The 25,860-nt window shown below is 45.4% G+C and overlaps 1 protein-coding gene across 1 annotated transcript in view; it reads left to right on the top strand.

Moving 5' to 3' along the window:
- The window catches only part of FPGS (folylpolyglutamate synthase), an 86,773-nt gene that overhangs the window by 48,103 nt on the left and 12,810 nt on the right, over positions 1-25,860 (top strand). The window contains 3 exon segments of the mRNA XM_033960064.1: positions 542-692; positions 2,393-2,468; positions 10,989-11,055. Of these exon segments, the coding sequence (XP_033815955.1) occupies positions 542-692; positions 2,393-2,468; positions 10,989-11,055 (294 nt within the window).

The raw sequence follows: 25,860 nt of genomic DNA, 5'->3' as shown, positions 1-25,860 counted from the left end.
GAAGGAGAGGCAAAACATGGTGAAGAAAGTGGTGGGAATCAGTGATTTTTTTTAATTTTTTTATTTTTTCTGTAAATCCTTGGAATTGGCGATTTCTCTATGAGAGCTGATGTAATTTGGGGGAAGAGCCAGCAAACTAAAAACCGTGAATAATCGAAACCGCGAATACGGACGGAGAAGTGTAATTAAATGTGATTTAACAAAAAGGCTGCTTTATAATTGCAGAAAGTTTCAAAGCAAAAATGTATACTCTCACGTGGACAAAGTCCAAGAGTGATAAACTGAGACTTTATTTTTCCCAAAATGCATAGTTTAAAAATTGCTGCCTGTATTAATGCACCACTTAAAGCAATCTCAACAGTCCTCCTCCCTGTTGCTCACATGGTGGTGGTGGTGGCGGCAGCGATAGTCTTACTGTATCTTATCTGCCTTTAGTGGGTTACTTTCCACCTTCAATCCACTGCTTCCTGGATGTTGTCCTTAATGATGCTCATCTAGGTCTTCGCTCCTCCTTTTTACTTCATGGTGTTCTTTTCTTAAGGTTTGCGAGAGACAGAGTGGCTGGGTCGTTCACAGATCCTTCAGCGTGGGGCACTCACATATTACATCGATGGTGCACACACCAGCAGCAGCATGCAAGCTTGTGTACAGTGGTTCCGGGATGTGGCCCTCAACGAGGAGAAGCCCAGCACGTAAGCAGAGGAGCAAAGCTTATATGAATGGGCATTTTCAGTAGGCGGCTCAGAGAAAGAGACATTGCGTGTAATGTATTTTTTTTAAAAAACCTAATTTTCCAGGAATGTTTTGATGACTCTGGTATGGCAGTAAAGAGGGCATTTCTTTAAAAAGTACCAAGAATTAGTCATCAAGATGCAGCGCATGAAGTCTGTGGCATAATAACGGGTGGGGGAGCGGTCCGCCCCAGGCGCCATCTTGGTGAGGGTGCAAGAACCTGTCATCCTCTTGCCCTCCCCCATTGCCGCTTCCGTTCCCCCGTGCCTCTGTAACATTCCTGGCGTAAGCAGCAACCCCCAACCTGCTGTCGTGCCAGCTTCTACTCTTCCTCTGGCGTCACTTCCTGGACCCACGCCTAGGAAGTGATGTCGGAGGAAGAGTCGATGCTGGTGCGACAGCAGGTTGGGAGTTGCTGCTCATACCAGGAATGTTAGAGGCACGGGGGAAGGGAAGTGGCACACACACAGCACAAGGGCTCGTGGAAAGAGCATGTGGGGGAGAGGGTGGGGGAGATGCGCCACCACTCCGGGCGCCTCTCACGCTCACTATGCCACTGCATAGATTAGTGTAAGTCGGTATTTACACGTAAACTTCTAGGCACACCCACTTAGGCTATGACAGTATTTGGTGGGTACCTAAATGTGACATTTTAGCATGTAATTTATAGCATTCTGTAAGTTACGCATGTAAATGTGGGGCCCACTCGTGTACACCCTCTTGCATTTACGTGCTGAGTTGTGTTATAGAATACCGCCGAGTGTGCAGTTTGCACTTAATACATGCTACTATAACAATCACACTCATAAGTGCTAGTATTCTATAACTTCAGGGTGCAAATTGGTGCCTAACTTCAGGTAGCCTGTTACAGAATGAGGGAGTAAATGTGAGAGATATGGGAAGGGGGGTCTGACACTCGGCTCCGTACATGACATCTTCATAGGTACTTCAGAAAACCGACGTGGGAAGAGCTCAGACATTCAGTCTTGGCTCCAGAACTATTCTTCCATAGAAAGTGGCAGGAGACAGACATGTAGTCGGAAGCAGGTAAAGATCTCCAGGATTCCTTTAAGTGCTGCTCTTTCCCATCGATCTTGTCAAAGCTTCACTTCCAAATTGCTGAACATACAGTGTACTTATCTCGTGTTTCCTTGACTATTAGCATTTCACAGCCTCTTGCTCTTTGATGAAAACCAAAATCTTTTTGGAATTGTAGCAGACAGCATAATGGAAGTATGAGAAAATACAAGAAATGGGTCTGTGTGTGTTACAACATATTACATAGGAAGAAATAGATTGTGGGGTGTTTTTTTTTTTGTTTTGTTTTTTGGGGGGGGGGGGAACTGCTCTTTTGGGTGTTAGCTCAAATGGAACTGACCTCTATATTTGATTTATGTTACCTTGAGCTTTCCTATTCATATCTCCCTTGATGTTACTCAAACCAGTTAATGCACTGATGATCCTTGGCCAGGAGCCACAGATTCTGGCTTCTACCAGAAACCCAATATGACTGCTCCCAAAGTCTGATGCTCCTTCTCCTGGGGGTGATGAACACTGCTTCTACAGCAGCCCATGATCTTACTACCTTTTATGTCACAGACATCTGCCGTCCCACCCTTAAAATTTATTTTCTGAGCTCTGCTCTCTCCTCCTTTTGCAGTGGCTCTGTAGTGCGAGTACTGCTATTTAATGCTACAGGAGAGCGGGATACAGCTGCGCTGCTGAAATTACTGCAGGTAAGCTGTGGCATTTCATCTCTATTCATACTTTGGTAGGGAGGATGGATCCTTCAAGGCAGAGAGTAGAGTGGAATTTGGGGTGGAGGGCAGTGGACTCATCGGCCTATCTGATGGAGTAAGAGAGGAAGCACTTCTGCAAAGGGATCAGTAATATTAATTAGCATGGTTATTATTTGTTGATGAAGTTAATATCTGGAATGTGTGTGAGTATTTCCTAGTTCTAGATGGTCCATGGCTGGAAAGCATTAGCTGTGCAGGAATCTGAAAAGAGTAGTACATAACTGCCTAACTAGAGAGTGGCATAACCAGTAGAAAAAACTTGTATAGTAAATTATGACAGAGACAAACATTATTTCAAACAAGCTTGGGTAAAAGACAGGGGCAATAACTTTTAATGACATATATAGAATTTATCCTTTAACCTTCCATTACCTCGGGTACAAAACTGAAATTCTGAGCCCACTAGAGAACGAGAAGTACCTGTTTTATGTAAAAAACACTTAGTTATATTACAGAAAGATGTTAATAATATTAATTTTACCTTAATCTTCTTTCAGTAGTACAGTACCAATGTGTGCCTCCAGGTGGTGCTGTAGGTTTATTATTCATTAAGCCTTTGGGTATGCATTCTTTTAGCAGGTTGTATAGACCAGTGTTCTTCAACCTTTTGACACCTATGGACCAGTGGAAATAAAATAATTATTTTGTGGACTGGCACCAGTCCGCGGACCGGCAGTTGAAGAACATTGGGCTTAGTCGTGGGCCAGACCCCGCCAATCTCAGCCCCAGACCCCGCCCCCTTAATAGTACTAATCGTAACACCATTTTTTCCATTCATTTTTCATATATATATATATATATATATATATATATATATATATATATATATATATATATATACACACACACACACACAATATAATTGTATTAACAACACATAATAGTAAACCACAAAATTAAACTACACAAAGCACACTGTATGCTTCTCAATATTCATTCCTACCAGAACACAGATAACCTCATGCAAATACAGGACCAAAGACTACAAGTACTAATATATACAAACAAACCCTAAGGTGCAAAACTCTGCATGAAGTACAACCCCAGAGGAAAAGAAACAAATGCATTTCTTCCTGAACAGACAGCAGATGTAAATCAATCACTAAATTAAAAAATAAAATCATTCCCCCATCCGTTGTTGTCTCCCTCTCTCCTTGCTGTGCCTTGCCTTCTGGCCTGCCCCCCCCTCCCCAGTGTTATCTTTGGGTCGGCTCCCTCTTCCTCAGTGCTGCAGTGCACAAAGCCATGGGCAGTGGCTCCTCGCGCGTCCCGTGCCTTATCTGGAAGCCTTCACTCTGGCGTTGCGACGTCAGAGAGAAGGCTTCCGGTTCAGGTGCAGGACATGCATAGGCGCCTCTGCCCACGGCTTTGTGCACTGCAGCACTGAGGAAGAGGGAGCTGACCCGAAGACATTGCCGCATTGATCGCATGGACCAGCAGCTGAAAAGCACTGTCTGGGGCCCGATGCACGTGCAGGCCCTGTGGACCGGCAGGAAATTTCTGCGGACCGGCACCGGTCAATGGACTAGTGGTTGAAGAACATTGGTATAGACAGCCTTGAAGTTTCATAGTTACACATTGGTGACAAAGTGGAAGCCATTTTCACTAAACTAAAGGACAATGATACTACTTTGCAAACATTGGCTCAAGACAACTTAGAGCAATCCCTTATTTCTTCAAAGTGTTACAACAGTTCCGGTCAAACAGAAATTATAACTAACCCAGATACAATTATAGAAAATATAAGTACAGCAAACAACCTTCTCTTCTTTAGCGTCCCTCCAGACCGGCACAGAAACGGATGGGTTTAAGCTCCTCTGCCAGCAGGTGGAGACTGAGACACTAACTTTTGGCTACAGACCAGGGGGGCTGTGCAGTCCCTCTTACACTCAGTCTCCAGCAGGTGGAGTGGTAAGATTGTGTAGTCTGTGCTTAGGTTTGTTTGGGCCTGGTTAGGGAATTTTTCTGGTCCCTTTTGCTATCTGGATAGAGCTTGGGGGACCCTTTTGGGGGTTCTACCGACCTCGGGGGTGCCACATTCAGAAGGGTCAAGTCCCTCTCCCCGTTTCCCCTACCTCCCCAGGTTTTCTGTGTTTTAGAGGAGCCTCAACTGTACGCCTGGCCACCTATACCGGCACAGACTACAGTTTAGAGTGCCTTGTGGGGTCTGCTCTAACTTGAGAAAGTTGTTGAGCTATGAGACGTTTAAAAAAAAAAAAAAAAAAAGGAAAAGACACAAGAAATAAACAGAACATAAAGTGGTCCTGAGGCCGCCATATGAGCGCTTCAAAAAGGCAGTACAAGTGCATTTTATGTGGGTGCCAAGCAGTGGATGCAGCTGGTGGGTGCACAAAATGTTCCGACCGCCTTGAGGGGGACCCGGATTCGAGTGTTGGCATGTCCGGCTCATGTCGGTGAGAGTCGATGGTGACGCCCAGGTCTCACCTGCCGCACCCTCTGGGGTTTCCTCGGTTGCTGGTGGTCTGGCAGATTCGGGCTTGCGGATCACTGGGGAGGCTGAGGTTTTCCTTGTCGCTGTTGCTGGGCTTGCTAGCTGTGTTTCTGTTGCGGTGAGCTCGAGTTTGGCTTCGGTGCTGCGTTTGATTTCAGTTGCCAGTTTAGCGATGGCACTTCCCTCAGTTTTGGCGGGAAACGCGTCCATTCTTTATCATCTCTCCAAACTGGCACAGCAACTGATGGGTAATAGCTCACCATGACCAGCAGGTGGAGACTGAGACACAAAGTATTGGCTGTAGTATAAGTGGGCTGTGCAGTTCCAAGTACAATCAGTCTGCTCTCAGTCTCTAGCAGGTGGAGATAGTAAGCCTGTGCAGTCTTCCCTGGTTTAGTGTAGGAGTGTTAGATTTTGGATTGGCCTCAGATGATCTTGCTCCTGTCATAGAGAGACTGGAATAGGTTTTAAATGTGTCTTCCGCTCATGCTATGATTTCTAGAATACCACTGGGGTTATTGAGCCTTGATTTTATGTTAGCCATGTGCATGGCTTATGTACAAGCGGCTGGGGGTCCTGCTTCAGTTCAGGGGATCGTCTGGAGGGGGGGTCTTTTCCTTCTACAGCCACCCTGTTCAGTCTCCTGCTAAGGTTGACTCTCTATATGGCCCCCTCAGCCATCATCCCAGCAGCTACGGGTGTCTTGCGATGATGTTTCTTTTCTGGCTGATCCGTTTCCTCCGGATGGGGATGTGGATCTTGGGAAGGATTTTCCAGATCCGTTGGGTGGTCTGATGCTTTGGATAGAGATTTTTTTTTCTGAGGCGCCTGTTGGCGAGGATGCTTATGTTGTACGCATTTTTCCTCAAGAAGAATTGCAGGAGCTAATTCTTCAGGTGTCTTCAGTTTTACACTTTGAAGAAGCAAATAAAGTCCCCCTTGTGTGGTGGACCCTCTTCTTGGAGGGATCCGGTCAGCATCCCGCTCTTTTCCTATGCATCAGGCTATTCGGAATGCAGCACATACTCCATGGATTGTTCTGAATTGCTTTTTTGATTGTTGTGGTCCATGTCCAGACTCTACCCCATTCCAGAAGGGGATAGAGATAACTTTAAGTTTTCCTGCAGTGTCTCAGCTTTTGTGCATAGGCATCAAGTTTATTCGTAGCTTGATATACCAACCATCAGAAGTATCTGGGCGGTTTACAATATTAAAAGTTAAAAAGGTCTAATATTATTTGTGATTTGGGTGGTGTAAAATAAAAAGAGGGTAAACCTAAAATTATAATGAATTAGGACTGATTAGAAACGAGAGGTTTGGGGGATAGGGAAGTTTTGTATTTTTTGTATTTAATATGTTAAGATTTTCAATAAAGTGTTAGAAACATCACAAAGCAGTGCAATCCAAAGACTTTTACATGTGCACTGTTAGAAACATCACAAAGCAGTGCAATCCAAAGACTTTTACATGTGCACAAACCAAACCCCGCCCTCCCCCCCTCCCCACATATCATTAGTGACAGTGTCCAACAATCCATCATGTGGCATGAGACCCCCTTCATAAATTCAATAGATGTCCATGGGCCTGGGGTGTAAGGTCCATCCAAAAGTGCTCCCAAATCTGACAGAAGCAGCGACCCGGGGCCATGTTAGGGTCACTAGCCAGCCTCCGCTCCAGGGAAGCGTGTACAATCATTAAAGATCTCCATTGGCTTAAAGTAGGTGGATCCTGAGACAACCAATTGGTCAAAATGGCTTTCTTTCCTAGAAGCACTGCCCTCGCTACAAAAGCGGGGGATAGGGAAGTTTTAATTACAATGATAAATAAAAATAAAAGGAAAGATAGGGGGAAGGAGAATAATGAGAGGGAAACAGGGAAATCACTTCTTAAAAGTGAACGGTGGCTTGGCCCTAAGGGATCTTCAGGACCGTAAGATGAACGTTCTGCTTACACGCAGTTTTGATGTGGCTGCCCTGGCTGTCCAGGCGACAAATTGCGGCGGTCTGGTGACCCGGTCTTGTATCTGGTGGTCGGTGAGAGTTCTTGATCGTGCAGCAGCTGACTGGTCCTTCATGGATCAGGAACTTCTTAAGATTGAGCTGGGAGCTTCTTTTCTCTATGATGCCATGTATGATCTTTTGGGTGCCTCAGTCCAGTCCATGGCGCTAGGTATGATGGCCCACCATACCCTGTGGCTTCAGGGGCAGTTTGCGGATGCGGTGTTGAAGGCTAAGCTCAGTACGTTTTCCCTTTTGGGGCTCCTTTCTCTTTGGGGAGGAGTTGGATAAGCTGGTTCAGACCTTGAGTGTGTCTAATGTGCCTCAGTGATGTAAAAAAAACCCCAAACAAACTCTGGAGGACCAACCTTGCCAAATTGTGCGTGGTTCTGCCTGGGGACATTTCAGTGAATTTCGTAGGTACTGCCCTGGCAAGGGTGTGACCTCCTTTTCCTTCCAGAGAATTTCAATTCATGCGTTGCGGTTCTAGCCCAGTTGCAGGAGGTTTGCTGAGGATGAGCCAAGCTCAATGCTCTGGAGTTTTTCACATCCTTTCCCAGATTTTTTCTCCTCTCCTTGTCAGGCAACTTGGAAGAAGAGGGCTTTTGGCAGACAATGCTCAGGTTGCTGGACCTCAGAGCGGTAATCCTAGTGCCTCCTCAGGATCTTCATGCCGGCAGGTACTCCATTTACTTCGTTGTGCCCAAGAAAGAAGGTTTTTTTTTTTTTTTGGGGGGGGGGGTTTGGCCCATTTTGGATCTCAAAGGTGTCATCAGAGCTCTCTGGGTTCCATCTTTTTGTACGAAAACCCTGATATCTGTAATTCTGGCTGCCCTGCCTGGGGAATTTCTGACTTCTCTCGATTTGACAGAGGCCTATTTACATGTTTCCCCCATTTGGGCCTCTCATCAACAATTCCTTCGCTTTGTGATTTTGGGAGCGCGTTCTCAGTTTTGTGCACTTCCCTTTTGGTCTAGCTATGGTGCCGCACTCCTTCATCAAGATTATGGTTGTGGTGGCAGCTGCCTTGCGCAAGGAGGGCATTCTGGTGCACCCCTATTTAAACGATTGGTTGATTCAAGCCAAGTCATTGCAAGAGAGTTCCCGGGTTACGGTTTGAGTTTTGGAGTCTCTTCAGTCTCTGAGCTGGATGGTCAACCTCGCCAAGAGTCGGTTGCCTCCATCTCAGTGCTTGGAGTTTCTCGGCGTGCCTGTCGACACGTGCTTGTGGAGAGTTTTTCTTCCAAAGGCCAGGGTGTGCAAATTGTAGGTGCAGATTCACTCTCTGATGGGTTGCCGATGTTCACTGGTGCAAGATTTTCTACAGGTCTTGGGGTCCTTGGCAGCCTCCTTGGAGGTGGTCTAGTGGGGTCGGGCTCACATATGTCTTCTTCAGTATGCTCTTCTTTGGCAGTAGTTGCCCCAGATTCCAGAGCTGGACTCCAGTCCCACTCAGGGGATTAGTTTGGCGCAACCTACGCTGGTGGCTCCTGTCTTCCATTCTGGTTCAGGGAGTGAGTCTAGATCAGCCCCTGTGGACAGGGTTTCTCACAGACACCAGTCTCCTCGCTTGGGAAACTCTGTGTCTCAGTCGCTCGGCTCAGGGCAGTTGGACACCAGTGGAGGCTTCCTGGTCAATCATTGTTCTGGAGTCCAGAGCCATTCAGCTATCAGTCCTTGCAGGAAGGCAAGTTGGGTCTAGTTCAGACAATGCCACAGCAGTGGCCTATGTCGGTTGTCAGAGGGAAACCCAGAGTGTTTTGGTGGCGCTGGAGTTCTCGCTGCTCATTGAATGGGCGGAAGTTCATCTTCAGGACATCTCGGCTTCCCACATTGCCAGTGTGGACAATGTCCAGGTGGTTTTTCTAAGTCAGCATGCACTGGATCATGGCAAGTGGTGTCTTGATCTGGAAGCTTTCGAGTGCATTGTTCAGGCTGGTGGTCAGCCGATTATGGACCTCATGGCCATGAGTGTCAATGCTAAAGTGCCAAAGTTCTTCAATTGGTGCAGGGATTACCAGGCCGAGGGACTGGATGCTCTGGTGGAGGTTTGGCTGTTGGGCGGCCTGCTGTATGTCTTTCTTCCGTGGCCTCTGGTGGGCAGAGTTCTTCTTCAGATTGCCCAGCACATGGGTTGCGTGATCCTGGTGGCTCCGGATTGGCCCAGGTGCCTGTGGCGTGCGGATCTGGTTCATCTGTTAGGGGCAGATCTTCTCCTGCTGCCCCTCTCGACTGATCTTTTGATTCAGGGTCCCGTTCTAATGTTCGATCTGGGTCCTTTTTGTCTTGCGGCTTGACTCTTGAAAGGGCTCGCCTGAGGAAGAAGGGATATTTGGATAAGGTGATCTCCTCTCTCTTAGGGTCTCGGAGAATTTCCCTTCTCAGGCTTATGTCCGTGTTTGGCATCTTTTTGAGGACTGGTGTTCTCCACGTGGCATGGTTCCTTTTTGAGCAGCTTTGCCTCACTTTCTGGAGTTTCTGCAGGATGGCCTGGAGTGAGTCTTTGCCTGGTCTTCCTGTTGGGTGCAAATTGCCACTTTGTCTTCCTTTCGTGGTCTCTTGCATCATGAGCATTTGGCCTCTTCTCCAGATGTGATTTGGGCCTTGAGAGCTGTGAAATTGTTGCAGCCTCCAGTATGGCCATCAGTTCCTGCCAGGGATCTCAGTTTAGTTCTCTCTGTGCTCGTTCTTCCTCCATTTGAGCCTCTTTGCACCTATACGTTGAAGAACATTACTCTTAAGGCGGTTTTCTTGGTGGCCATTACTTCTACGAGATGCGTTTCAGAATTGCAGGCTTTTTTGTGTAGGCCTCCCTTCCTGGAGTTCTCTAGGGAGTGGGTTGTGCTTCGGCCGGTTCCCTCTTTTCTGTCGAAGGTGATTTTGCAGTTTCATGTTGACCAGTCCGTGGTTCTCCCGTTCTTGGGTAGTCAGGAGGGCTCTTTGGAGCAGAGACAGTTGTTCAAGTTGGATGTTCGTAGGGTCCTTCGCTCTTATGTTCAGCAGACCCAGGAGTTCCGTAAGTCAGATTGTCTTTTTGTCCTCTTAGTGGGCCCTCATAAGGGGAACAGTGCTTCCAAGGCAACCATTGCACACTGGATCAAGGAGGCTATCGCTTCAGCATACCTTCTCCAAAAGAAGCCTGTTCCTGAATTTCTCAAGGCTCATTCTTCTTGAGGTAAAGCAGTTTCTTGGGCTGAATCTTCTCTTGTGCCTCCAGTGGATATCTGTAAAGCTGCAGTTTGGTCTTCTCTCCATTCCTTTGTTGACGCTACCGTGTGGACATTCAGGCACGTCAGGACACGGTGAGCGCGTATTTGTGGCAGCCCTTTGAGTGTCCCACCTGTGATGGATACTGCTTTGGTAGGTCCCTTCCGTTTCTGTGCCAGTCTGGAGGGACACTAAAGAAGGAGAAATTAGGTCCTTACTTGCTAATTTTCTTTCTTTTAGTTCCTCCAGACTGGCATAGACCCTGCCTGGTCATTTTGTTCGGTATTTTCACAAAGAGTACAGTTTTTTTCTGCGGATTTTGGTTGTTGCTGGTTATTTGGGGAGTTGAAAGAGCAGCGGCATTTGGTTTGGCTAGTGTAGTTGGCGAACTGTGGGGTGTTCTGAAAGGTTCTTGTTCTAATCCGTATCCAATAGTGTCCCCTGGTCTGATTTGGGACTATTCCATGGTTTTCACCATGTGATTGTGGAGTTATGTTCTTGATCAGCCTGGTTGATTTCTGCTTGGCTATTCGTAAAGACTGATTGTAAGAGTGACTGCACAGCCCACTTGTACTATAGCCAAAAGTTAGTGTCTTAGGCTCCACCTGCTGGCAGAGGAGCGTAAACCCATCTGTTTCTGTGCTGGTCTGGAGGGACTAAAAGAAAGAAAATTAGCAGGTAAGGACCTAATTTCTCCTTAATGTTTCATCCTTGCTTGGCCATTAGTTTAGAGAGAGGAATGTTCTTATGAAGGGGTCATCCATACATAGTCTCTAATTTTAAACTGTAATCTCTTTCCAGCCCTGTCAGTTTGACTATGCCGTATTCTGCCCTAACATTACAGAAGTGTCTGCTTCAGGGAATGCAGGTGAGTAGCAAGGATTTATTGGGGGTGGGAGGGGAGATGTTGTGGAGAATGTCGATAGGAAATTGCTCTTAACTTAGGGTGCTTTAGTACCTAGGGCTAGTGATAGGGTTTTAATATTCCCACTTTCATTTGTTCCATTTACCAATTTACTGCAAATTTTCCTAAAATCTTGAGGTGTAGAACATCCCTAAAACAAAAAATTATAAAATAATGTTAAAATAAGTAAAACAAAAGCACATTTGTAGTTACTAAGATCTGTTAAGAGAATAACCGGGGATTTTTGATATTTACTACACATTAAAATGCATGTTTTGGCAGTACAATACAAACAAAACCAATAATGAGATCCAAAACATGCCAAATATTTCATTATTATGTAAATCAAATAATGCATCTGGCATTTAGATTCAAGCTTTGAAATGGTGGTGGTTTTCTTCCCCAAGGGGTATTGAGCTCCTAATGTTCAAAGTGATACTGTTGGGACCATCTTAAAGGTATACAACCTATGGCAACTTGACCTTAGTGGTAGTACCGTGAGACTTCCTCTAGGGGTTGATGTTGCCATTTTGATGCCAGAAGCATAAGGACGGGAATGACTGGGGATTGCATCTGCCTCCCTATCGCTAGACAATAGAGAGACACCCAGTAGGTAGAGGGGGGAGGGCAGAGCTGTTTTGAGGTGTGGGAGTTTCTTGGGGAAAAGGAAGGTAGTAGAGTGTTTTTTATTGGGGGGATCTAATTTATGGTATGTCGGGGTGGACATGACAATTAGAAAACTACCACTCCCTTAAGAGAGAGTGGGCCAAATTGGGGCCCACTATCTTCATTATCACAGCCAGGAACATGCTATGTTCCCTTACTGCAGTTGCACACATGGCTAGTGCTGCTAGTTAGTGACCTCTGTGGTAAGTGAGGTACTGCAGATAGTGACTCCCATAGTTTATTGTAAGCTTCTTTACGGCTACTAATGACTGGATAGTCAATTCAGAGCGGTTTACATACATGAGCTTCAGCAGTGGTGTTACTATACCTGTTTATATAGACGTTACAATACTTGAACTTCAGTAATGGTGTTTCAATACATGTATTATTTATCACAGTACTCTTCCTTCCTCAGTCAAAATTAAAAATAAAAAATCTTAAGCATTAATAAACAAACAAACAAAATCATTGGCATATTACATAGAAACCAAAAAATTACAGCAGGTACAGGCTATATGACGTATATCCAGTCTGCCCAACCACTCCGTCCTTTCCTCTCCCTTAGAGATTCTGTGTACCTGTTCCATGCTTGTTTGAAGTCAGATACAGTCTTCACCTCCACCAGGAAGCTATTCCACGCATCCACCATCCTTTTTATAAATAGTATTTCCTTAGATTACTTCCAAGTCTATCCCATCACCTTCATTCTATGCCTCCTTATTAGAAAATTGCATGGGGACAGAAATTTCACCCATCTCCAGTGGAATACCCACACTTGACACTGGAAACTCAAAATCTTTTTTTCTTTTCTCTGTCCATATAAGCCATGCTGGTATCACAAGCCAGTCTGGGGGTCTACTCGGCATACAGCATTTTTGTTTTTGTCTTCTTACCTGTGGAGTCCATAACACGTGAGTTGAGGAGCGAACTTTCCCTACCCAAATTTAAAGCTGCTTTAAATGCAATTTTTTTTTTTTTTTCACCCAAGCATTTTTTTAACTTTTGAAGCACTGCGATCGCTCATTTGGGTCTTGGCCAGATTATTGTTTGATTTTAGTTCTTGCTTTTTTGTATTTTAATTTTTAGAATTTGGGTCTTTTCTGTCCTGATTTGAACTATAGAGAATCGTGCAAGTGGGGATGGAATAGTGCACATCAATCAGGGATAGATTAAATGAGAAAATATTTATTGAAATATAAATATAATAGTGTCTATCATATATTCACTTTATGTCATGGACCTGACACAGTCTGTATTTAAGTCGGCCTCAGGGGTGTAATTGACATCTGAGGGATGAATTTTAAAATTAGCAGCATAACAGTGAACCAAAATTGTAATAAATAAAAAAGGACAATGAAAATATAGAATCACATGCAAAGTGAGAGCAAGACAAATAGACCCAAGAAAGTACAGCCAAAAAAGTCAAAATGTCATTTTGTGTATGTGAGTGGGGTGTTAAAAGGAAGAAAGGATATCAAGAAACATCAGGTGAATAGTGGATGAAAATTGAATACCTTATTTTCCCATGTATAGCCTGCGTCCTATACATGGGTTTTACAAACTGATGCAGTGGGTGCGGCTTTCTTATATGGGGCGGCCTATCTAAAGACATCATAGATAAGCTGCCCCATTAGTAGGTTAGCCGCGGCGCTAGTGGAGTGAGTCACCTGTACCTTTTAAAATACTGTAGCTCCCTTGCTGGATGGCTGCAGGCTGCCTTCTCCATTGTTGCAGCCAGCGGTGTAGGGCAGGAGCAATCTTTTCAGCATCCCTGCACTGCTTCCTCAATGCCTGGCCGTCAGTTCTTGTGAGTCCCGCGAGAACTGATGGCAGGCATCGAGGAAGCTGCGTGGGGCCAGGCTGAATACTGAAAAGATCGATCCTGCCCTGCACTGCTGGGCACGACATTGGAGGAGACATCCGACAGTTGTCCAGGAGGTATCTACCGGTGGGGGAGGTATTTAAGGGGGGGGAGATGATGTATAGGCCGATGTAGGTTTTAAAACTTTTAGATAAGCCGCGGCTAGTAATACGGGGTGGCTTATCTAAGAGTTTTTAAATCTACATTGGCATTTCCTGCAGCCTATACAAAGGAGTGGCCTATACATGGAAATACGGTAATAGAAAAATAAGTATTGGAAAAATGTCATACCCAGCAGGTGGCGCTATAGTGACAACAATGATTGCTAAACAAATGCATATGAAAACTCCAAGAGACCACAGTCTAAAATTTTAAAATATAAAGATATGGTCTGCTTAAACCAAACTCTGAAATAGAAAGCACCACTGGAAAAGACATGAACACACTGCTTGTGAAAAAAAGTGCAAGTGTGCACTACTTAAAAGAAGAGTGAGTAAAAAAAAAATTATTCTTGGATTATACCTGATTTACTACTACAGGTACTTATAATATCTTGTTTTCTGTACCGTTAACTCTTGGGGTTAATTAACTTTTTGGTGGCAATTCTCAATCCTGTAGTGCACACATGCTTTTTTTTTTTTTTTTTCACAAGCAGTGTGTTCGTGTCTTTACCAGTGGTGCCTTTATTTCAGAGTTTGGTTTGTTTAACTATCATTATTGCCAGAAGAGCGCCACCTGATGGGTATGACATTTTTCCAATACTGTAATACCTTGGTTTGCGAGCATAATTTGTTCCGGAAGTATGCTCATAATCCAAAACACTCGTATATCAAAACGAGTTTCCCCATAGGAAGTAATGGAAACTCAGACGATTCGTTCCACAACCCAAAAACTTTAATTCAAAATACAATACTGTATGTACTTGTATTGTGAGACCTCGCTCATTTTGAACAGTCACTACACTGCAGTTGAATTGGGCGTGATGCTTTTATTACGTTCAGCTGCCTCAGCAGGAGATGTGCATATGTTGTGCGTGCTTGAATTGTGGGTGCTTGTATTACATTCAGCCGTGCTCAGCGATGCGATGTACATATATTGTGCGTATTTGATGTGAAGCGCATATACGTGCTCATATTGCAAGATGATGCTCGTTTATCGAGTTAAAATTTAATCAAATGTTTTGCTCATCTTGCAAAACACTCGCAAACCACGTTACTTGCTATCCAAGGTTTGACTGTACTTATTTTTCTATTACTCAATTTTCATCCACTATTAACCTGATATATTTCTTGATATCCTTTCTTCATCTTTTAAACACCCCACTCACATACACAAAATGACATTTTGACATTTGTTGGCTGTACTTTCTTGGGTCCATTTGTCTTGTTGACACTTTGCATGTGATCCTATATTTTCATTGTCCTTTTTTATTTATTACAGTTTTGGTTCACTGTTATACTGATAATTTTAAAATTCATCCATCAGATAAGAACATAAGCATTGCCTCTGCTGGGTCAGACCAGGGGTCCATCGTGCCCGGCAGTCCGCTCCCGCGGCGGCCCCCCAGGTCCATGACCTGGAAGTGTTCCCTACCTAACCTAAAATATCCATACCCCATTCGCTCAATGTCCTGTAAGGTAACTCTATCTGTACCCTGTAATCCCCTTCGCTTCCAGGAAGTCATCCAGTCCCTTTTTGAACCCCAGAATTGTACTCTGTCTTATCACCTCTCCGGGAAGCGCGTTCCAGGTGTCCACCACCCTCTGAGTGAAGAAGAACCTCCTTGCATTCGTTATGAATCTGTCTCCTCTCAGTTTTTCTGAATGACCTCTTGTTTTAGTTGCCCCTGCTAGTCTAAAGAATCTGTCCCTCTCCACCTTCTCTATGCCTTTCATGATTTTATAAGTTTCTATCATGTCCCCTCTCAGTCTCCGCTTCTCCAGGGTAAAGAGCCCCAGCCTGTCCAACCGTTCGGCATATGAAAGGTTCTCCATACCCTTTATCATCCTCGTTGCCCTCCTCTGGACCCTCTCGAGTATTGCCATGTCCTTCTTGAGGTATGGCGACCAGTATTGCTGCTCGATACAGTGGCAGGATAACTTCCTTCGTTCTGGTAGTGATACCTTTCTTGATAATGCCCAACATTCTGTTCGCTTTTTTTGAGGCCGCTGCACATTGTGCCGCCGGCTTCATTGTGTTATCTACCAATACCCCCAGATCTTTTTCTTGGCTGCCTTTCCCGAGTACCCTCCCTCCCATCGTGTAGCTGTACATGGAGTTTCCTTTCCCTATGTGCAAGACCTTACATTTCTCCACATTGAAGCTCATCTGCCATTTTTTTGCCCACTCACTCAGTTTGTTCAGGTCGCTCTGCAGTTCTTTGCATTCCTCAACAGTTCTGACCCTGCTGGAGAGTTTTGTGTCATCCGCGAACTTGATAACTTCGCACTTTGTCCCCATTTCTAGATCATTAATAAATATATTGAACAGCAGCGGTCCCAGCACTGACCCTTGCGGAACACCACTTGTGACCCCTATCCAGTCAGAGTAGTGCCCCTTTACTCCTACCCTCTGTTTCCTGTCCGCCAGCCAATTTTTGTTCCATCTGTGCACGTCCCCATCCACCCCGTGGTTCCACAGTTTCTTCAGTAAGCGTTCATGGGGCACCTTGTCGAAGGCTTTTTGGAAATCTAGATATATAATGTCTACTGGGTCACCTTGGTCCAATTGCTTATTTATCCCCTCAAAGAACTGCAGTAGATTTGTCTGGCATGATCGGCCTTTACAGAAACCATGCTGGCTCGATCTCATCAGATTATTTTTTTCTATATGCTCATTGATACCTTCCCTGATCAGTGATTCGGCCATCTTCCCCGGAACAGAGGTTAAGCTCACCGGTCTGTAGTTTCCCGGGTCGCCTCTCGATCCTTTTTTGAAGATCGGTGTAACATTTGCTATCTTCCAGTCCTCCGGGATTACCCCTGTTCTCAAGAACAGGTTGCAAATATGCTGCAGTAGCTCTGCTGTTTCATCTCTGAGCTCTTTCAGTATTCTCGGGTGGATCCCATCTGGGCCCGGAGCTTTGTCCGTTCTTAATCTATCTATCTGTCTGAGAACGTCTTCGAGGCTTACCTCCATGCATGATAATTTCCCCTCTTGATCTCCCCTGAAGATTTTTTCCGGTTCTGGCACACTGGTTGTGTCCTCTATTGTAAAGACCGACGAGAAGAACTTGTTTAGCCTACCAGCCACTTCTTTTTCCTCTTTCACCACTCCCTTCCGGTCACCCTCATCCAGGGGCCCCACCTCCTCCCTCGCTGGTTGTTTCCCTTTCACATATCGGAAAAATGGTTTGAAATTTCTTGCTTCCTTGGCCAGTCTCTCCTCATACTCTTTCTTGGCTTTCCTGACTACTCGGTGACATTCTTTTTGATGCTTCCTGTGCTCTCTCCAGTTTCCTTCAGTTTTATCTTTTTTCCACTTCCGAAATGATTTTTTCTTGTCTCCTATCACTTTCTTTACTTCATTGGTTATCCATGCAGGGTCCCTCGTCTGATTCTTCTTGGAACCTTTCCTAAATCTTGGTATATATAGGTTTTGCGCCTTGTTTACTGTGTCCTTGAAGAGGGACCAGGCTTGCTCTACAGTCCGAGTTTCCTTGGAGCTGTTTCTGAGCTTCTTTCTCACCATTTGTCTCATGGCATCATAGTTCCCTTTCTTGAAGTTAAATGTTGTTGCCTTGGTTCTCTTTCCCATAGGTAGTCCTACTTGCACTTTGAACTGTATCATGTTGTGATCACTGGTTCCTAGTGGTCCCATGACCTCCACATCCTTTGCTGGTCCTTTCAGCCCATTGAGGATCAGATCCAGAATCGCTGATCCTCTCGTTGGTGTCTCGACAAGTTGTTCCATGAAGCAGTCATGGACTGCTTCCAGGAACTCCGTTTCCCTTGCACATTTTGAATTTCCAAGACACCAGTCTATACCAGGATAGTTGAAATCTCCCATAACTATGGTGTTTGGGTTCTTGCATTCCTTTCTCAGCTCGGCTACCATTTCTGTATCCTCAGCTTCAGTTTGCCCTGGTGGGCGGTAGAACAGTCCCATCTTTATCTCGGATCCGTTGCTTCCTGGTACTTTGATCCACAATGACTCCAGTTGGGCATTTGTCACTGCTGTGTCCACAGTGGTTGAGTGAATGGTATCCCTTATGTATAGTGCTATTCCTCCCCCTTTCTGGTAAGTCCTGTCTTTTCGGTAGAGTTTGTATCCTGGCAGTACTATGTCCCATTTGTTTTCTTCGTTCCACCATGTTTCCGTGATCCCTATGATGTCTAGTCTCTCATTATTGGCCATGACTTCTAGTTCCCCCATTTTGTTCCTTAGGCTCCTTGCATTAGTATACATGCAGTTCAACTCCCGGCTTTTTCCCTTCCTTTCTATTTTCCCTTGCATTCCATTCTTCATTTTGTCCCCTTCCTGACCTGCCAACTCCTGAGTATTGTCTCTTTTGTCCTCTCTTTGTGGTAGATTCCTATTGCCTTCCCCTTGTGGCGTGTTCCTATTGTCCTCCTCTTGTTCCTTCTCATCATCCAGTCCCATTTTGACTTCCCCTTTCAGCATGCTCATCCTTTCCCCCTCTCGCTTCATCTGACTCCCTTGTTTGTTCATAGTCTGTTGCTTGCTACTTGTGTCTTCCCCGTAATCTTTCCCCTCAGTACCCTCACTGGATACTGTTTCCCGAACCGTCGATACCAGGTCGACTGTCGGCTTTCCCCTTTTACTTAGTTTAAAGCTTGCTCTATCGCTCTTCTGACGTTATTTGCTAGTTGTCTAGTTCCAGCCTTGCTCAGGTGTAGACCATCCTTCTTGAAAAGCTTGTTCTTTCCCCAGAACGTTGTCCAGTTCCTCACGAAGAGAAATCCTTCTTCCTCACACCATCTTCTCATCCATGCGTTAATTGATTGTAGCTCCGTCTGCCTCTTCGTTTCTGCCCTCGGTACTGGCAGGATCTCTGAGAAGGCTATCCTCTGGGTCCTCATCTTCAGTTTCCTTCCTAAGATCTTGAATTGTTCAGTCAGTGCATTCTTGCTGTAGTCCCTCCTGGTTACATCGTTCGTCCCGACGTGGACTATCACTGCTGTCTCTTCCGTCTCTGCTCCTTCCAGGATTCTCTCAATCTTGTCAACGATGTCCTTTGTTCTCGCTCCTGGGAGACAGGTCACTAGCCGATCCTCTCTCCCTCCTGCTATGTGACTGTCAACGTGCCTCAGGATTGAGTCTCCCACCAGGATTGCAGATTTCCCTTCTTTCAGCCTCCGTGTCGGTCGCAGGTCTGTGTCCTTGGTGTTCTTCATTTCTTCCAGCAAGGTTCCTCCGTGGGTATCCTCTACCTTGGTGTCAGATGTTTCTTGTCCTCTGCTCTGTGTGTCTTCCTCATTTCCGTGCTTCTGTTCTTCCACTCTCCGTGTCAGTCTCAGGTCTGTGTCCTTGATGTTCTTTGTTTCTTCCAGCAAGGTTCCTCCATGGGTATCCTCTACCTTGGTGTCAGATGTTTCTTGTCCTCTGCTCTGTGTGTCTTCCTCATTTCCGTGCTCCTGTTCTTCCACTCTCCTGTAGGCATCCTCGATGAACCTCTCGAGCTCCCTGACCTGTTCCTCGATGTACCTCTCTCGCATGGGGTCTTCGGCTGTCTGGAAGGGGGCTTCGGAAATGTAGAGTCCCTCCAGCTCCTGGATCCTGAGCTTCAGTCGACTGACTTCGCTCTTCAAGCTCTCCATTTCCTGACATCGTCCGCACACATATGACTGCTGCCCGGAGGGGAGGTAGTCATACATGTGGCAGTCCGTGCAGTACACTGGGAAGCTCATCCTTCGGGTTCCTTCCGCTTCCATATTTGTCCGCTCTCTAGGCGTCCTGTTGCTCTTTGTTAGTGTGTTCTCTCCTGTGCCTGCCTCTTCCTTACCTTCTTCGTCTTTCGCTTCCTTTTACTTATGCGCTTTTGCTATTTGTCCCTTGTTTACCCTATGTGGCTGCCTTCTCCTTTAGCTTGTGTTCTCTCTTGAGTCCGCCTTTTCTTGTCCTGCTGAGCTTGTTACTGCTGTCTCTGTGTATGTGTGTGCGCTACCTTCGATTACACCCCTGAGGCAGGCTTAAATACCGAAACATGGACTATGTTGGGTCTATGACATACAGAGAATATATGATAGAGACTATTATATTTATATTTCAATAAATATTTACTTATTTAATCTACCCCTGGTTGATGTGTAGTGTTTCATCCATGCTTGCACGATTCTCTATTGTCTTGGGTTTATTTCCTTGTTCTCTGCTCTACTCTTGTTTTTGAACTATGCATTTCTTTCTTTTTTTGTTTTTATATTTTTATTGTGTAAATCAGTTTGTTGTGCTTTGCCTTAAAGGCAGTATATCAATAAATTAATAAACCATAAAACATGCCAAAGGCTGCTGTCCATTTTGGTAGCCACTCTCTGAACTAACTCCATCCTATGTATATCTTTTTGAAGGTGTGGTCTCCAGAACTGAACACACTGCTCTGAATGAGATTTCACCAGAGACTTATGCAGAAGCAATATCGCCTCCCTTTTTCAAGTTGGCCATCCCTCTCCCTATTCACCCAAGCATAAGGTTAAACTGTAAGCTAAAGGGTTTGCACAAATAACTAACGGGTCCTTTTCCAAAGGTGCACTGCCAAGCAGCGCATGCTAAATGCCAGGCCACCCATTCTATTCCTTAGGTGTTAGGCAGTATCTCAAATAATGGAATCCAATCCAATCCATTGGAAAGCCTTATTTACTCCTGAGGTTCAGATGTGGCTAAGCTGGCAGTTATTTCTTGCTCTTCTTATGTTGTCTATTTTGGAATGATGATCTGTGTTTTGGGTTTTTTTTTAAATAATGACTGGACTTATATGCTAAGAATGACTAAAAAGATTGGAGGTTGTGAGTCTGTTGTGAGGCTTCTTGTGTGGATGTGTACTTCCAAAAAGGGAGATTGGCTCAGGCCATAATATGGGTAAGCAGCATTGGAGGTTGGGGGAGAGAGAGCTGGAGAATCAACATTGGGATTGAGGGGGAGAGGCTGAAGAAATAGGAGGGAGGGGGCTGGAGAAACAGCATGGAGGAAGGGAGGGGGATGGAGAAGCATTATGAAAAGAGTGCTGGAGAAAAGTGTATGGAGTACAAAGTGCTGAGTGGGAGGGGAGAGACAAAAACAGCAGGAGAGAAGGTTGGAAGGAGAGAGAGAGAGAAAGAAGCACCCACAGGAGATGAAGGTTGGGAGGAGAGAAAGAAGCACTAAAAGGGTACAGAGGATGGGAAAGGGGACAAAAGGAATGGGTGACAGGTGGGGGGGCTGTGAGTAGAATGTGGGCAGGGTCATGTGTACTCTGATCTTCTTTTTTTTGTCTTCACAAATATGGTAACCTTAGTTATTCTGCAAAAATATTTTAAGTTCTTTGTTGATCAACTTGTTGAACCCTTAATACAACTGTTTAACTCATTAATTGTGGAAGAGGAGCTCCTGGTCTCTGTATGAGTAGTGGGAGAGACTGTGATCCATAAAGAAGAGAAAGACCCAGAATTTGCGGGAGCCATTCAGGAAGCTGCTCGACACTGCTCAGCAGCTGAAGCCGAAACTCGCGGCAGCGACTGAACGACCAGGTTAGCAGTGGGGCAGGAGTGTGGAAAGCTCGCTCCTTACTGCTACACCTCTGGACCACCAGGGATTCCAGCGGTAGAGGAGGTACGATGGACAGGGCAGGGAGGGAGGATAAGGTGCAGAGCCTGGTGGCCTGGCGGAGGTCTGCAATAAATCTGGGAGGGGATTGGGTATATTCGAGTATATACAGTAAGATTTTTCAATAATGAACCCCCCCTTCACAAAAGCATAGCATGGTTTTTAGCGCTGGCCATGGCTGGTGCTAAAAACTTTTCCACGCTTTTGTAAAAGAGGGGGGGGGTAGTAAGTTAGGTACGCCTAGCCAGACTTTAGGCATCTTTTATATAATCTGGACCTAAGTGAAAAATAAAAACACAGTTAAGTACCATAGCTCCACTGTTCTCATGTAACTTCAAATGCCAAAACCAAGTGGTTTAAAATAGGAACATTACAACATCAGTTGCAGATGTAAGTATTGCAACACTGGAGTCACATGATCAACTGAATTTTGAACCACATATAACTGTCAAATATCTTTCCCTGATAGACCCATATGGAAACCATTATGAGCCCAGACGGCAGACAGTTGCCACTGTGACAAAACTTTTATGACTAGAAAGCCTTGTCTGATGGTAGAACGCAACAAAAAGAGCAAAGTGTTTTGACACATGGACAATGTATTTTTCTGAGGACAAAAACATCCAGATCACACACAGGCAAATTCTATAAGAGGAGCCAACAGTGCGCCGCCATTTGGCGCGCGACGAAGTCAAGCGACTTAAGGCGCTCGCCTTAGCGAAGGAGCCATAGAAGGAGACGGGAAACTCAGACACCAGCAGAGTAACACCAACAAACTCACACCAAGCGGGAAGGTAGGTACAAATCCTAGACTTTAACTAGCTACACAATAGGGCACACTCCCTCACATACCACACACCTAGAGGGGAAACAAGCACTAACACAGTAACACTAGCAAACGTAGATCAAATAGCAACTCTAGCAGACTCACAACATAAAGGAAGGTAGAAACCAGGAAGCCAGAAAACATCCATACGACAGAGACAGAAGGTCCACAACCGATTTCGCCCAAACAACTCAGAAGGGGGACAAGAGATGGATGCCCAAGGAAGCCAGAAGGTGAGCTTTCCAGTCTTGTGCACTGGCTGCAATATGTATGACTACCTCCCTTCGGGGACTAGGGCATACATTTGCAGTCATTGCATGGAGCTGGATAGCTTGAAACGGCAGGTCCGGCTGCTAGAGGAGACACTGCTGAATCTAAAAGAACTCCTCACCTTTGAAGAGGAAACCCGCGAACAGGAGAAGCTTCTAGTGCAGTTCAGTCCAAACGAAGAGGTCAAGGAACTAGAAAGATACATTGAGGAAGCACACCAGCAGCATGTGGAGAACTGTTCCCAAACAACTCAGGAAGAAAGCCTGGACAAGAGAAGAGAAGATACCCCTGCAAATTCTGGAGAGAAGGAAGCGGAGACAAGGGGCGATCACACACCAGAAGCAAGAGGGAGACTGCATGGGGCCATCTCCCCACCTGAAGAGCAGAAAACAACTTCAGGAGTATCACATGAGGTAGAAGATCGGTCCCATACCATGGATGTGGACTTACGACCCCCAAGGAACCACCAAATACAGAAGATGGGGATCATCGTGGACAGCTACACCGCAGGAGGGAGACAGGATAGAATCGTCACCTGCCTGCCAGGAGCAAGAGTGAAGGATGTGGCCAACAGGATCATAGACAGCGCAGGGGGAGAGGACACTGCTGTGCTTATCCACGTGGGAACCAACGATGTGAGCAGACGGAAGTATGACGGGGAAGAAATGAAGGATCAGCTCCACTCACTCAGAAGAATACTGAAAATCAGGGAGGTGAAGGTGACCTTCTCCGAGATCCTCCCGGTACCAAGAGCGGATGGAAGGAGACAAGGGGAACTGCAAGCGATCAACGCCTGGATGAGACGATGGTGCAAAGAGGAAGGCGTTGACTTTGTGCGCAATTGGACAACGTTCTGGGGAAGAAGCAAGTACTACAGGAAGGATGGACTGCACCTCAACGAGGAAAGAGCAAGAGTATTGGCAGGCAACATGAAGAAGGCCATCGAGAAGGCTTTAAACTAAAGGACAGGGGAAAGCCGACAAGTCAACCACCAGTTGATGGTCCGGGCAACAGGATGTCCCAAAGAAGGAACTATGGACAACTACTCGGACACAGGAGGGGACGTGCACAAAGCATATAAGAGAGACAACACAGGAGCAGAAAAGGATACCGTGAAAGAACCAAGGGAGACTGCTAAGCTTAAAGAGTCCAAGAAGGTAACACACAGGGAACTCAAATGTATGTATACGAACGCTATAAGTTTGAGAAACAAAATGGGAGAATTAGAATCAATAGCGAAAAACGACGAACTGGAAATCATTGGCATAACAGAAACCTGGTGGAATGACGAAAACAAATGGGATACAATACTAAAGGGATACAAACTGTACAGAAGAGACAGAGTGGGGCAGAAAGGTGGAGGTATTGCCCTATATGTTCGTGAAGAAATAGAATCTGTGAGAGTGACTATGACGGAAGAGAAAGAGATGCTGGAATCCCTCTGGATAAAGATTCCCAGACACAACGGTGCTGACACAAAGATTGGCCTTTACTACCAACCGCTAGGACAGGGGGAGGAAACAGACTCGGAAATGATAGAGGAAATTAAACACGAATGTAAAACAGGTAATGTTGTAATCTTGGGGGATTTCAACTTTCCGGGGATAGACTGGGACCTGGGAACCTCAAATTGTGGCAAGGAGGCAATGTTCCTGGAAGTGCTAGGAGACTACTTCCTGGAACAATTGGTGGGAGAGCCAACAAGAGAACACGTCACCTTGGACTTGATCCTAAAGAGCATTATGGGGCCGGCTAAAGATGTAGAAGTCACAGTCACGCTGAGATCGAGCGATCACAGCAGGATCAACTTCAAACTCGATGTCGGGAAGGGCAAAGGTACTAAAACCTCAACCATGACTTTAAACTTTAAAAGGGGAAGATACGATAGCATGAGAACCATAGTGAAACAATGGATCAAGAAAAAAATGGGCAAAGTCAAAACAGTAGAACAGGCATGGTCCCTTCTGAAAAATACTGTCACGGAAGCACAAAGCCTCTACATTCCACGGATGTCCAAAGCAAAGAAACCCAAAGGCAAAAGAGAGCCGGCGTGGCTTACTAAAGAGATTAAGGAAGCCATAAAAGAAAAGCAGGACTCCTTCAAAGCATGGAAACGCACGAAAACAACCGAAACTTGGAACAAACACAAGGATGATCAGAAGAAGTGTCACAGGGCGGTGAGGGATGCCAAAAAGGACTATGAGGAGAAAATAGCGCAGGAGGCCAAAAACTTCAAGCCCTTCTTCAGGTACGTGAAAGGTAGAAAACCCGCAAAAGAGGCAGTGGGACCGCTGGACGACCAGGGAAGGAAAGGGTACATTAAGGATGACAAACAAATCGCAGACAGACTAAATTCCTTCTTTGCGTCTGCCTTTACAAAGGAAGACACTGCAACAATTCCAGAAGCAGTGAAAGTGTTCAAAGGAGTAACAGAGGACAGCCTTTCCACAGTAGAAGTGGACTTGGACCAGATTTACCACCAGATTGACAAACTCAAAAGTGATAAATCTCCTGGACTAGATGGAATTCATCCGAGAGTCTTGAAAGAGCTAAAAGTGGAAATCGGAAAACTATTGCAAAAACTTGCCAACCTGTCAATCAAAACAGGACAGATACTGGACAACTGGAAGATAGCAAACATCACGCCGATATTTAAAAGATGATCAGGAGGAGTACCGGGCAACTATAGACCTGTGAGTCTCACGTCGGTCCCTGGGAAGATGGTTGAGGCGCTGATCAAGGATAGCATAACCCGGCACCTAGACACACACGACCTAATGAGAGCCAGCCAACATGGATTCAGGAAAGGGAAGTCATGTTTGACGAACCTACTTCAATTTTTTGAGACAGTGAACAGACAAATTGATAATGGAGAACCACTGGATATTATATACTTGGATTTTCAGAAAGCGTTCGACAAGGTTCCACATGTAAGACTCCTCAGGAAACTGCAAGGCCATGGAATAGAAGGAGACATACTAAGATGGATAGGCAAATGGCTGGAAAACAGAAGGCAGAGAGTGGGCATAAATGGGAAATTCTCAGACAGTGAGACTGTGACTAGTGGTGTGCCCCAGGGCTCGGTACTTGGGCCTATCTTATTTAATATCTTCATAAATGACCTGGAGGATGGAACATCCAGTGAGATCATCAAGTTTGCAGATGACACAAAGCTATGCTGGGCAATCAAATCGCAGAAGGACAGTGAGGAACTCCAGAGCGACTTGAGCCGATTGGAGAATTGGGCAGATAAATGGCAGATGAAGTTTAATGTGGAACAGTGCAAAGTGATGCACTTAGGCAGAAAAAATAAGGAACACAAGTATAGTATATCAGGTGCAACTCTGGGAAAAACCGAACAGGAAAGGGACCTGGCATATTAATCGAT

This window comes from Geotrypetes seraphini, chromosome 10 (assembly GCF_902459505.1).
Source record: "Geotrypetes seraphini chromosome 10, aGeoSer1.1, whole genome shotgun sequence".
Classification (NCBI taxonomy): Eukaryota; Metazoa; Chordata; class Amphibia; order Gymnophiona; family Dermophiidae; genus Geotrypetes; species Geotrypetes seraphini.
Note: the sequence above shows the minus strand (reverse complement) of the source record. Positions and strands in the feature narration are given on the sequence as shown.